General features: G+C 47.3%; 1 protein-coding gene across 1 annotated transcript in view; it reads right to left on the reverse strand.

Moving 5' to 3' along the window:
- The window catches only part of CCDC3 (coiled-coil domain containing 3), a 35,120-nt gene extending 22,496 nt beyond the window's left edge, over positions 1-12,624 (reverse strand). The window contains exons 1-2 of the mRNA XM_085082850.1: positions 11,569-12,624; positions 10,409-10,583 (exon numbers count right to left, since the gene is read on the reverse strand). Coding sequence (XP_084938976.1) covers positions 10,409-10,583; positions 11,569-11,987 — 594 coding nt within the window. The 5' untranslated portion in view covers positions 11,988-12,624. The remainder of the gene's footprint in view (positions 1-10,408; positions 10,584-11,568) is intronic.
- Between the last annotated feature and the right edge of the window lie 1,654 nt (positions 12,625-14,278).

A 14,278-nucleotide genomic window follows, 5' to 3' on the forward strand; every position in this document is an offset into this window, starting at 1 on the left:
AGCAAGTCACTACTGCCAACACAGACACCCAGTTTGAAAAATAACCAGACAGGGTGCTCTGAAACCCTATATAGCCCCTCCCAGAGCCATGTCATGACACATGAAATGGATCTTCCCCCAGAGGCAAGCAGCAAAAGAGGAATATCTTCTGACCCACCAAAAATCTCCCAAGCTTCACCCGAGCCTTGTAAATAATGGAGATTTCACCACATCCATTGGCCACACATTTTGGGGGATTATTTTTCATTTCCTATTTCCATGAGTTATTTTAATTTTCTCTCATTTATGTTATTGTTTCTTTGTCTCCACTTACAGACAACTCTCCAACAGAGGTACTTACAGACCAAGTAAATTTCCTTCCTGCAGATAAGCTGTGTACACAGAAATTCTCACTTAAGACAATTTTTACAGACCATTAATAAACTCTCCCAGCCACCCTAGACCTCAGAGCCCTTTTAAAGTATGAGCAGGTGCCCTATGGTTGCTGTGATTAAGTCCCTTCCTCATTATTGCTCATCTTCCACACCTGAGGATTTCTCTTTAAAGGTGAAAAACAGCTTTCCCCCTCTGCAACAAAACTGAGTGGATGTGGCTGCTATGTATTTGCTTCAAATGCTCTGAAATTGTATTTCTTTCCCCATGTAAAGGAAATTAGGACTTAAAAGATCTGAATCTCTCTTCCTATCCTGAACCATTGTAAGTACAAGCTGTTCCTCCACTTTGACTTTCCTTCCTTTCTCTCCCCAGCCACCATCCAGTTAAGCAACTAAATAATTTTCCACAAGAAAAAAATCTAGTAAACAATCCAGAAGAATATATTTGTGTTTTTACTGTTTAAAGGCTCTGAAAATACAGAAAGAAAGCCAAACAAATGATTGTGCTCTGAAATGGATGTACAGAAAAGACAAATGAAGGTAATAAACTCATTACATTTTGAGGAAATTAAGAGGATAGGAGTCACCATCCACCTGAAGAAGGAAGTCAGACTTCACACCACCAACTTGCTCTGGTTTGAATAAACAACCAAACTCCAACCGTTCACGTGTCACCCATCTGAAGAAAACTCCCTACTCAAAGTACACCTGTGCAATAAGGCTGGAAGTCATGGGAGGCAAAGGGCACAGGATTTCAACAGGTAAGTTTACAGAAAAAAAGATAATTCAGACAAGTGTTTCTAACCCCAGAGGGGATAAATCCTGGGTCAAAGAGAATTGTCTCCACTGGATTGGGATACAGAGCCCAACACACCTGCCTTTCCTTTATCCTCTTCAGAATGGAAATAGTTTTCCTGCTGCCCCTGCATGGTGAAGAAGATGGCTCAGTCTGAGGATAACAGCATGTAAACACCAGCTTGCATTTTAGTCCCATGTCTTGTCTCAACAGAAAACATTGCACTGACATGCCCCCTTGCAGTAGCTACTGGTTCCCTACTGATCTAGGAAATGCAAAAATACTGCAGAACAAGTCCATTAAGGGCTTCCAGATCTCAGGAAATACTTTTTTGCTTGCTTGTTCTTAAGTTTTTTGGACAGAAATTCAGACCTGGCCTTTTAGTCATATTATTTTCCCTTTGCATTTTACAGTGTCATGGAAACTTGCTTCTCCCTCAGAGTATTTTTCCTTGCTGTCATTCCTTTTACAGATAACTCGACTAACAGTTGCAACAGCATTCTTCCAAAAAAAGCTGACAGACTGGGGCAGCAAAAGGAAGGAGTCACTGCATCAGCTGCCAGAGGCACCTGCAATGATTTGAGGAGCAACCAGCCGCAATTGGTCCAACAAACCGTATGTTCCCAGACCCTCAAAACCAGGCACTTTGGTTTGTCACTTCACATTAGCTGCTGCAAGGGGCTGAGTGCTGCCAGGGATGGTGGTGAAGCCAAGCCTGGCACCACATGGCTGCTCCTGGCCAAGCAAGCAGGGCAAGGACACTTCTCCAGGGAAATTTGGAAAAGTACTTGGCTGGTGGAAGCAGGACTGGCTTTAAAAGGTTCTGTCTGCAGCTTCCATTAGGGACTCAAGCTCCTGCTGCCTCAGAGCCAACTTGGCTTGTCATTTGTGAAAATAAACATCAAAATGTATGGGCTGGGAGAAAATATGTCCCAAATTAAAAGACCTCATCTCCCCTCAAGCCACAATGGCTGATTTGGTTACAGGCAGCATCACAGGTGTACTGTCTGCTGGCTGCCAGCTGGATTTTGGTGGCTGTTGATTTTAATAAATGTTTTGCTCCATTTTTTTCTGTATCTATCTCACAGATGGGTCAGGAGAGAGACAAACTGAAAGAAAATACTTCCCCTGGATTCAAGGTCAACTGCAGCCATCAACTAAACCAAAGGATAGGTCTGCCCACAATGCCTGTAGGAGATTCATCTGCATCAAGGAGGGATCCTGGTCCAAGACTGCTGACCCACATGACTCATCCTTTCCACCTGCTGACCAACACAAACTGCAGTTTGTACAGACAAAACCACCCAAAACATCTGCAGACTCACAGATTTACAGAAGGTCATGGTGGTTCCCATAATTGGGTAGAACAGCACGTAATTTGGGTACCTTGATCATTTATTTCAGCAGATCTTGTCCCAGAAAACTTGCCTGAGAGACTCATTCTGAATGTATTCCCCAAAAGGGTAGGCCCAAAACAAGGTCTAGGAAAATCCAAACAGGTGAAGAGCCATGTGCAGCCAGCTCTGATGTTTGCTTCCCCCTTCTGCTCCCAACCCAATCAAAAGCACTGGAAAAGCCCCAATGTGTTACAGTGAGCAGCATGCCAGGACTCATACTTGAGCATCTTCCAGTAGCTCTCAGGCAAACTTGGTACCTCCACTCTCTGAGGCTGAAACATCGTGGGACAAGGATGACTAGTAAGCATGACTGGATCAAAAAATACCCATGATCTGCGTCTTTGCACTGCACATCTTGTTTTGTCTTGTTTTAGTAAGATAATGCACCCTAAGAGCACCAGCCTCAACTCTTCTCCTTGGAGGTCAGGGACAGGAAGGACACACATTACAACAGGCCATGTCCCAGGTATCTGGGGAGCACCTTGAGTACACAAACCTGTGTTGAGGAAGGTGATTTGGCTGTGAACACAAGCACTTTCAAGCACACATTGCCCTACACCACCATTTTACAGCCCAGGTCCCCACCAGCCCTTTCCCTGCACCTCTCCCTTCACCCTTCTCAGTCTACATGTGGTGGGACATCCTTTTTTACTTTCCTGCTCTGGGAAGGCCATGAACAGGAGGGCAGAGAAGCAGAGGTATCACTCACACACAGGGAAGGAGACAATAGACTGAAGTAAGCCTCCTCATGTCTTCTTGGGTCACTTCTCCCGTGACAGTGTCATCTCCACAGGATATGGATGAGAGGTCCACCTCTCACCACAATGCTGGAATTCCCAGCCCACTTTCACATGTGGATGCTCAGGGTGGGCTTCAAACTTTCCACTCACCTCAGCCATCTCTGTGCTCACATAGAGAGAATGTGACCAGTTCAATCAGTTCACCTCTCCTACCTACACAGTGCCTTGGCCCTCGGCTAAGAGGCTTCCAAAGGTCAGGGGCTCCCAAAAAAACTCTTCATCCAGCTAAAAAAGCACTGCAGGAGGATTTGTGCCCAGCAGCACTACTGCAAGTCTTTCAACCATGTCTGGGCTGGAAAGCTCAAGGGTATGGCATCGCTGCAAGACAGCCTTGGATCTGAAACCCAGGAGGGACAACAGGGTCCCTTCAGCCCCACCTTTGTGTCTCTCAACATGCAGAGCTCAGCCTACAACTATCAACTTCCTCCATGGCCACCAGCCAGAGGGAGAACCCAAAAGGTGTCCTGGGGTTGGGGTCAGATGCCTGTTCACCACCAAGTTCAAGTACAGCAGCAGATAGCCTCATGCCATGAAATATGGAATGATTTAATGCATTTGGCAGAACTTCATTAAAGTGTGACTCTGGATAATTAAAAGCAGCCTGGAGCCATGTGGGTCTCCATTCCCTGCCAATTCCTGGAAGGATTTCTGCTTTGCCCTTCGAGGAGACAGCAGTACACACACACACACACACACACACACACACACACACACACACACACACACACACACACACACACACACATACCCCTGGTTGTCTTGGCATTTCCTTGCTTGGCGGGCTGGAAACCGGATATTTTTAAGGATATTATGTACTTGGATGTGCATGAGACACAGAGAAAGCTGTGCTCTGGAGTAATCTGCTTTGCCTGATAGGCATCAAGTTGGTCCAGACACGCTCACCAGGAGCTGTGGCACTCTTTGGGACTCCCCTGTTGGTACCAGGAGGGTGCTAACTGGGGGCCTCAGCTTGGCACCTCCCCACCAGCATGGCTGCCATGGGGGAAAAGAGCTCAGATGGGTAGGGAAAAGCTTCATTTTCAGCCCCAAATTCTGACTGTTCACAAATAATACCAAATCCAAGGCTCCCACGTTACATCAGGCCATCCCTCCTGCACTGTATATGAAAATCAGCCAATCTACCCCCAACAGAAATAATGTGCCTCTAAGAAATAACTGAAAACCAGAGATAATTCCCCATTTTTGTCCTGGGAAGCGCTGCTCAGAACACCTTCTGGGTGTTGTAAATATGATAAAGACCATATGCAATGCAAACATCCTGTGGATAAGGCTATTGTGTACTCCTTTGTGATCTTTTATTCTGTATTTTATCAGCTTGTGTGCATGTGGGAAGACAGAAAACTGATAGGGAGATGCCAATCAGAACTCTAAGAGTCCCCTACCACAGCCTGGGTGGGAAGATTTGGAAAAGAGTCAATGCCATTTCTGTGCCAAAAGTCTCTTGGGGATGTTACCCAAATGTACCAATTGTCTCGTGGTCTTCCCTTGTCCCAGACACTTGTCAGCAGTTCTCCATTTCATCTGATACTGCTTACATGTACTCAAATTAAACACAGATCATAGGGAGGGGGTAGGCTCTGGGTGGGTTTCTGGGAGGAAAACAAAAGCTCTGTAAATCACTATGAAAACAACCCAGAAGCGATGGCACTTTCTATCATGCTATTAGGTTCATGGAGAAACAACTTCTCTAACCAATGGCAGGGTAAGAAACCACATGTAAAAGATTTTCAACCTCTAGATATTGGACCTCACTTTAATTCTATTTTGAGGTCTTTTTGTACTGTCCTTGCCACGTAGCACTGTTTTGAACTGAGCTTATTTTGTATTTCCTTAGTGCCTGAAGACCAGAGAAGGGAGGATCCCTAATGCAGCTCATGCCACAAGCAAATACAAAAGATCAGCACATTGGAATTAAAGAGAACTGTCTCCACCAAGCCAGGCTGCAACCTGCTCTTTTTCAGACTGGTTCTCCTAGAACTGCTGGCTCTGAACTCCATGACCAGCATTTTCCAGTCTTGAAATTCATCTCCCAGCACACAGAGCAGAGAGGGAACTCTGCAAGAGCAGAAGTTCTTACCTTTTAGAAGAGAAAAAAATATTACTTTTTCATTTTAATTTTGTGGATAACATGGACAACACAGTTATCAGCTTATTTCTCCTAGTGGCCAGGGTTTGCATGAATCACTTTTGGCATCAGCAATGTCCATCTCAGCCAGGACAGGAAGACCTCTGACCTATACATTCAAGGTAGCTCAGGCATTCTCTGGACATGCTACTATTTAATCATGTCCAAAATCAGGGTGGTCTGAAAAATTATGGGGACTTCCCCCATTTCACTTCTTCCTTCCCCCTCTTTGGGCACATGTTGCCTGGGAGATAGATCAAGACAAGTCCCCACAGCAAACACCATGTGAACAAGCCCTTCTCTGGTAGGCAAAGAGCTTTAGTGCAAGTAGCTATTTCCCTGTGGCTTGTCCCCTCGTGGTGCTGTGAAGTGTCACTGAATGAGACTCACTACTATTCACATGGTTGAAGAGACAGGATGGGACCAGCAAATGTGCTGCTGCCCACAGATGGGCTCAGGGATTCACCCAACCCAGTGGCTCCCTCTCCATGCACACAGGAGTTCTAAAGTACAAACAGTTCGGAACCTATTTCCTCTACTTCTGCAGAGGACGAATGTAATTTAATTTAATTTTTGCTTTGCATAATAACGGCAAGGCCATTTATGCAATTGCATTGTTTTTCTTATCCAATTCCCTTTTCAGCTGCTCCAAAGTCTTCCAGATGTCCCAGTCAGATCACTCGGTTGTTACAGCAGCCATGGTGCCACCAGAAAAGTGAATCCAGAACAAAGATGCTTAGGAGATACTTGTAGACTGCCAGGCTAACCCACTAATTACCTTGCTTTTTATTTGGGACACTGCCTACTCTTCATAAAAGCTCTATTATTACCCAGACAAAGCTCTATAGGTCTCTCAGAAGGCAAGTCTATTCACCTAAATCAATTGAGGTAACAGAATGGCTGTGGCTCTGCTGCTTGAGAGGGAAAGAGTAAATGCAGGGAGAGAGGCTTAATAAAAGGTATAGTTTCCCCCTGCAATCTCACTGAGCTTAAGTGAAGTTATTGGACTCCTTAATTTCCATGGACTTTATCTCAGTGCTGGTGCTCTCACTGTTGCTCACGATGGGGCTGACACCTTGTCATTATTCCCTTGTGCATACATAAAAGGGGAGGCCAAAAGAACACATTTTCCTACCAACCTGTTGACAAAACCAGGAGTTAAAGCCCTCTGAATAACAACTACAAGTGCTGATAGAGATTTCTACAGCCTTATTGACACCAGACCTTGAGTCACTTCTCCTGCAATCCCTTGTGTGCAGGCAAAGAAACAAGGTCTTCTTTATGAGAGCACACAACCCTGCAGAAGGCCAGGAGGAGGAATTACAGCTCCTAGATTTGCACTAAAATGATAAAACTCTGCAGGGGGGCTAGAAACCCAACGTACTGCATTATCCCTTGGTTTTAGAAACAACCTTGTGGAAACCACCGCAACAATGAGTTGGAGTAAAACAAGAGGTCTGCAAACATCACTAAGGGGCTGAGAGAAAAGTCAAGGTGGAGCTAAATTAGTATTTGCCTCTGCAAATGTGGAGACCAAAATGCTAGTGCCTAAAGAAACAACAGCAGGAGCTATTGTTGCTCTCTGAAATGGCCAGAACAAGCACCTAAGTGAATTTATGAGATTGTGGGGTTATTGGAAAACTATGGAAAGCAGCATTTGGCTCTTAGCCCAGACTGCAAGGGGCTTAAAAATGCAGCTGGAATTAGCTTACAGCAAGAGCAGCAGGCCCAGGATGAGGAAAGTATTATACTCAACAAGATGTGCCTTGGGTCTGACCTCTTTTCATCACACGCCGTGGGGCTTTCCAAAAATTAAAAGCCCATGATGGAAAAGGCAGGTGGCACATCCCAGTGCATCAAAAACTTTCTGCACATCTCTTTGCTCTCTTTTGCATCATCAGACACATTTGCTGGAAGGAGGAAAAGGTGCTGTCAGGGTTTTCCTCATTTCACCCCTTGGGCAGCCCTGACAAGGCTGCCTGCATTCAAAGAGCACTTCAGAGAGAAGAGAACAAGCAGGAGGACAATGTGTCAGTGGTCACTTTTGGATCACCTGCTCCGTGGCCAGCTCAGGCATACCCTGAAGGAGGTACATCTTGCTAGGAGCAGTATTATATGAGGCAAAGACACTCATCCATGGTGGGGTTTTCTCACATTCTGGCTGAGCATCCCAGAGCTACAAACACAAATTATTCATTGCAACTGCACTTGCTTCCAGTGCCAAAGTCTCCCTCAAAGTGTCCACACCACAAAATATATCAAGAGCAGGATTCAAAAGTCTCTCAGAGTATAGGATTCAGCTGTAAACAAAAAATTTCATCATTCCTTTCTTCCAAACCTCCTCTAGCCTGCTGCTTTTTAAGGTGTACCTACATGCTGCTATTCCAACACCTGGAGGCAAGACCCTACCTATTAACTCCTGGAATGAGACTTTCATCCCAGTTGCCTTCTGCTCTGAACATCTCAACATTTCCACCTCTCCTCTCTGACTGCACAAAACATCCATGATGTATTTTAAGTAAGAATTTATGTCAGTATACAGCAGCTAGTGAGACCCCTGACTCCTCACTACTGTGTGAGACAACCCTTCCCTCTCTGTCCAAGCGCTCCACAGCTCGACACCATCACAGAACCCTGCTTTGGATGTACCCAGGCTCCAAAAGAGCCTCTTTCAAAACAACTTCCAGAATAATGCCTAAAGTTGTGCTCACTTTCTGTGCCATGAAGCTGGCACACACCACAGATTTCAGCTTAGGAACCAGCATGGGGCAGCTGGGCTGAGCACATTTGGAAACAGAAATTGCTCACACTGTGACAGGATGCAAGCAGACATGGTAGCAATTGGGAAAGCCACCACTGCATGTAACAAGGCAGAGAGAAGAGGGAAACACTAAAGAGAACTGTACCTGGGAAGAACTGAGGAACAAATTCTTAATATTGCAGCAGCCAGAAATGTCATCCCCTTCCCAGGCTGGGGCACGCAGGCGCCGGGAGCCGGTGCTCCAGTGGGCAAACACAGATGCAGGAGCTGAATGGGAGCACAGTCAGCCCGAACTATTTTTAACTGGTGCAGAGGAAGCTTTCACTTTTCATTATGAAGGGGAGACAAAGTATCCATCAGTTGTGCTGAATTTGTTCACTGGACGGGTGGGTGTTGAAGCATGTAAAGCCCCCGGCCCCTGTTGTGGGACCAGCAGCTCTAATCCCCCCCAGTCTGCTCACAGCTGCGCGGGTCAAAGAGTGCAACAGCTGAAATGCACTTTTGATACATGCTGAGGGTTGCCCCAACTCACCCTGGGGGTTTCTGCCTTGTGATTTCCATTAAAGCTGACCGGTGAGATTCACTGCTGGCATAAGCAAGCAGAAGTCCATCAAGATCCCCTACATTTAGCTCAGCAGGACTAAATAAACAGTGCAGAGGCATCAGAAGCAGACACTGGCAGTTGGATCTGGTGGTCCCACAATGCCACTTTGCTCCCCTGGACAAAAATCTGTGGATTTGGCAGCAGCAGCACCTTTACTTGCCAAGTATGTTGCTTGAGGCACTGGGGAGCAGGGGGGCTGGGAGCAGGGTTCTCCACCTCCCCCTTCTCGCCCAGACAGGATTACAGTTCTGCAATTTAATTGTAAGGTGATTAATTTCCTCTTAAACATCAATTTCTGCTGCTGTCCCCAAATATATATTTGAACAGCACCATTCTCCAGTCCCTCTCCAAAATATCAGCAGCAGGAAAAGACTCGTTCACGGGGCATCCCAAGGAGAGGAGCTGTGTCACTGGCCAGATGGCCACACAGCAGCTCAAACTTTGTATGCTGGCATTTGGCCAGGTGGTGAAAGGAAAGGCTCAGGCAGCTACTGAATTCCCTCCATCCATCTCCCAAACAAGCCACTAGTACATCTGCTGTCATACATAAACACCATGCCTTGGGTGAATCCACAGAAGACACAAGTGATGACACCTGTCCTGTCCATCCTGACCTACAGAGATGCTTAAAATGTTCTCAGCTACCAGGGGAAAACACAAAACAAGATTTGGCACTAAACCAGCTGTCCAAGTTTCCATTTTTCAAAAGTATATGCACATCCAGAACATGCACACACATGACAGCCAGTTGCTCCTCTCTGCCAAATAAGCATTTATTAAAATTCTGCATTTATTACATCCACTACAATCCCATAAAGAGGCTCAGAAGCCACTAACAGTGGGCATCATTTCACTTTCTTAAGGGAGTATCTCCTAGAGGGTGAACTACTTGCTGTGGCCTCCCTTGAAAGGAGAAAGAGACATTTCATCCATCTTGTTCAGAAGTGCTGGCATCTCTCAGACGAACCCTGCCCTCACTGCTCACACGAAACATGCCCTCAAGAGCCTATTTTTCCCCAGCTGCTACAAAGGCAGCTTAGGGTGATTAGTTTAGTAGATGTTTATGCTGTTATGTGGAGTCAGGCAAGAATAATCCCTTACAGTCTGTCATGGTCCAGGCACTGTTCTTGCTACATGAGATGAACACAGAAGTACAAAAGCAAAGCTCTGCTCCTGAACACTTCAGCTGAAGTTAAAAAATGAGGTCTAGAGATAGCAAACCCCAGGAAATGCTCTGGGTGGAGGAGGACAGCATCACAAGCAATACTATTTTCAACCTTTTTGCTGATGAACAATTTGATACCAAGCTTTGCTCAGGTCCACTGAAAGCTAAAGAGCTAACACAGAGGTCAGTTTTGAAACTAATTTAATATCTCCTCAGCAGTGTGTTACTTTGCTAGTGATACCACCCAAGGAACAAGATAATCTGGGACCAGCTGCTCTGCATTCATACACATATGTTCACAAAGGACATGGGAATGCCTGTGCCCACTTAGAAAACAAGCACTGGAGAGCAAATAAACCCCTTACCCGGTTGTCCTCTTGAATATCCCAGTCACTGGAGAAGCTCAACACATGCTGCGCCTGTGAGCAGTTTGAAAACTGGAAAAGGCTGGCAAACATCCTTCTGTTCTCCTGAGTATCAGGGAAAATTGCCTCCTGGAAGTTGACTCCATGTGGCAGGAGGATGTAGTTCTCATCCATTCTGGAACACAGATTGCATAGGCAGCCCACTGTGAGAATGAGCAGCATTCTCCCTCCTGCAGAAGTCACCTGTCATACTTCAGCCTGGCTCAACAAAAAGTCACACAGACTTTTAGGTGGTAAGTGGCTGTCAGCTACCCTGGCATTTAAGTTACCAAAATTACTATTTCCACCACAGGGACTGGATCAGGCAGTGGCAGTAAGGATTCAACAGGCTCCTACCAACCTGCAGACACCCATGAAATCCCATGAAGGAGGCAAACCTGTATTTTGGAACATAGTTTCTACTGAATTTGCATCACTTTGCCCTTAAGGCCAGCGTTTAAGTACTCCTCCAAGCAGTCAATAAATAACTTGTGTCAATAAAATGTGTTTAAAGATGTTGCTACAGACTAAGCCCAAGACAGCATCAAAATTATCTTTGTTATGCACCCAGTGTAAGAATATACCAAGTATTTTAAAACAAGCCACTGAGTAGTATTTCGCAAATGCTCTTGAATTGAAAGGTCACATTGATGGCTCTGTTCCCACATTGTGGTTTATTTTCTTATTCTTTCGATGAGCCCAAAGTCAGGGTTTGGCTGGGACTCGGGAGAGTCGATGGAAAGCTATCGGGTGAGTATTCGGGGATGGGTTTTAAACTCCCATGCCAAACTCCGGCAAACAGGCGCTGGCTTGTCTCCAGCTCTGTGACCGTCCCGCCGTAAAAACAAAGCAGCAGCACCCACGAGCTACTCAACAGCAGCTCCTCGTGCATCTAGTGGCTGACAGTGCCGGAATATTATGAGAGTTTGGTTTTTCGGGCTTTTCTTTCCCTATGAAACTGGGTGGAAGCGCAAAGGAGAAGGCGCTGCGGGGAGAGCGGCAGCGGGACGGAGCGAACCCTCCGGGCAGGGGCAGGAGTGCATCCCCCGCCCGCGGAGATGCCCCGGAGCCGGGATGCCACAACCCACCCCCTCCCCGGATCCCCCTGCCCCGGGACTCACCGGAGGAAGAAGAAATAAGCGTAGCCCTGCATGACGGTGTGCGAGTGGCAGGAGAAGTAGCCGAGGCCGGTGAGGTTGAGGCGGGAGCCGGCGGGCACCTCCAGCATGCTGCCCCACGCCTGGTCGCACAGCAGCTCGATCTCGGCCGAGTAAAAGAGGTCCCCCGCTCCCTGCTGGGGGCCGCCGGGGGAGTCCCTCTGCCAGGGCAGGTAGTTGTAGGCGCCGTAGGGGTCGGGGTGCAGCGCCAGCACCCGCGCGTACACGATGATCGCGGCCAGCTCGGCCCGGCAGCCCTCGCTGAGCGGCCGCCACTCGGCCGGCAGCTGGCAGCCTCCCCCGCCGCCCGCCCGGCCCCCCAGCCCCAGCAGCAGCCCCAGCACCAGCACCGCCACCCGCACCCGCACCGGCAGAGGCGGCATCGCGGGCGGCTCCGGGCCGGGAGGGCAGGGTGGGGACGGGGGTCAGGGCGCTGGAACGCGGGGCAGGACTGCCCGGAGGAGCTGCGGGCTGCCCCGGAGGCTGCGGGGCACCGGGGATGGGGAGAGCGCAGGGAGGCAGCGAGGCGGAGATGAGGAGGGGTGAGGGTGCAAAGGGCGGCAGGGAGCCGTGGAGGGTGTCAGGGGCAGATACCCAAAGGGCTGAGATCCAAGCAGGCAGGGGTGCGAAGGGCGAAGGTGCGGAGGGTCGAGGGGCAGGGGTGTACGGGGGCAGAGATGCGAGGGGAAGAGATGCGAAGGGGAGGGATGGGAAAAGGCAGGGATGCGAAGGGGGCAGAGAGGCAAAGGGGAGGAGATGTAAGTGAGAGAGGTGCAAAGGGGGAGGTGAAAAGGGAGGGATACAAAGGGGAGGGATGCAAAGGCAGAATTGCAAAGACGAGGAATGCAAAGAGATGGACAGGACGGACTCTGCAAAGGGGGAAGATGTAAAAGAGCAGAGATGGGAAAGGCAGGCACACTCCTGGGTGAGGGCAGCTGCTGCCAGGCACTCCCTGGCAACGAAGTGGGCACTGGTGACATCCAGGGCTGTGGGAGGTGAAGGTGTGGCTTGTAGGATACTGGAAGGACAAGGGTCCCAGTGCAGGGAGCTGAGCCCACAGAGGGGGCTGTGCACAGCTCCCGCTGGGAAAGAAAATTCTGTGAAACTTAAGATGTGTGTAGAAACTTGTAACCCTCGTCACACGCTTCTCCCACTACAAATAAGGCTAGAGAAAAACTTGCAAGTGAAAAAACTTCCTAGCAGCCTGCAATCGTTTTCCAAAATACATCTGGTGAGCAAGGTAGAAGTAAAAAGTCAGATCTCAATATATTTTGACTTCCCACTGCTTCATCCTAGAACTGTCTGATGCATTTTAGGGCTCTCTAGCTTTTTGGCAGGTGGCTCAAAGACTGACCCTCTCCCCACATACAAGCTGCTGGAGCTTCTCCCAAGGATCCCTGGGGGGCTTGCACCACTCACAGCCTCAAACAGCCTCTTTCTATTTCAGTGTTCTCCTTTTCCCACATCTGATCTCATTTGGGATAAGAGTGAGGAATGGGCATGGGATGCTTAAAACCGTTTGGAGGTTTTTTGTTGGTTTTTTTTTTTTTTAATATGAATATCATGGAGACATAGTCCCAGTTAAATCTCTCCCTAGCTGTGATGGTTACTCAAATTTTGACAGCATGTCCTGACTGGTTCCTCTAATATCACCCTCCATCTGTCTCCATCTGCCTCTCCAGTCCTCTACAAGGACTAGGAGCTCTTGAAAGCAGGAGGTGCCTCTTTGTTCCATGTTCATGCTGTGCCTGGTATAGGAGGGTCCTTGTGCACGACTGAGGTTCAAAATAATGTGCAAAATAATGAATCATCACAAATAATGCTGAGTCAACTTCACAATAATGAGACAAAACACCTTCAGTGACAAGTGTCTTCCTCTGGAGTAGTTTCACAGTCAGCTGTGTGCTGAAGAGTTTAAAAAAGGAATATTCATATTTCATGATGGTATGATCCTCCAATACATCATAGCTTTGTGGAAGAACTGCTAAAAGAGAAACAGATTTTGATTTTGTTCCTAACAAAAATTTCAGAATGACAGATGGAGTTTTTCTAAATTTTATCCTTCTGTTTCCTGAAGATTAACAAATTGCTTCCAACTTTCAGGAAAAAAGTTTAAAAGAGAATTCTGATTTTTTAAAAGAAAATATCCTCAAGAAGTCCCAAAATATCAATGAGCTCGGTATTTCTTTAATGTTAACCATTAGGAAAAACTGCTTTTTGCTGTGGAACCTGAAGGGGCAAAACTGTGGTAGAGTAGGTTTCAGAGCCTCATTCAGTAGGTTTTAAATACATAAAGAAAAAATAAAGAGTAAAACAAAGAATTGAGGTTGATGTTGACTTCAGACAAAGCTGAGGCAGTTTTGGAGACATTTTGTGCAATCCAGTGTAAATGGAGGCTTTTGGTATGAACCTCAGGTTTTGTTTTAGAAATGGTACTTTGAGATGCTGGCAAAGAATAAAGAGAGAAGTGCTGCCAGTGATGGGAGAGGTGTTCAGCCCATCCAGTGTGGTTCAGCCCTCCCTGTGTGTCTCCAAGGGGTATGGCTGTGTCAGACCCTGGCAGCTTCACCCACACAAATCTTGTGTTCAGTGTGGGCAGCAACACGCTAGTGCTTTATTTCTTCAATGCCACTACTGCGGAGGCAGAGAGCCCCAATAAGCTGATGTTTGTAAC

Source organism: Lichenostomus cassidix, chromosome 1Aa (genome assembly GCF_008360975.1).
Source record: "Lichenostomus cassidix isolate B80296 chromosome 1Aa, HeHo_3.0, whole genome shotgun sequence".
NCBI lineage: Eukaryota > Metazoa > Chordata > Aves > Passeriformes > Meliphagidae > Lichenostomus > Lichenostomus cassidix.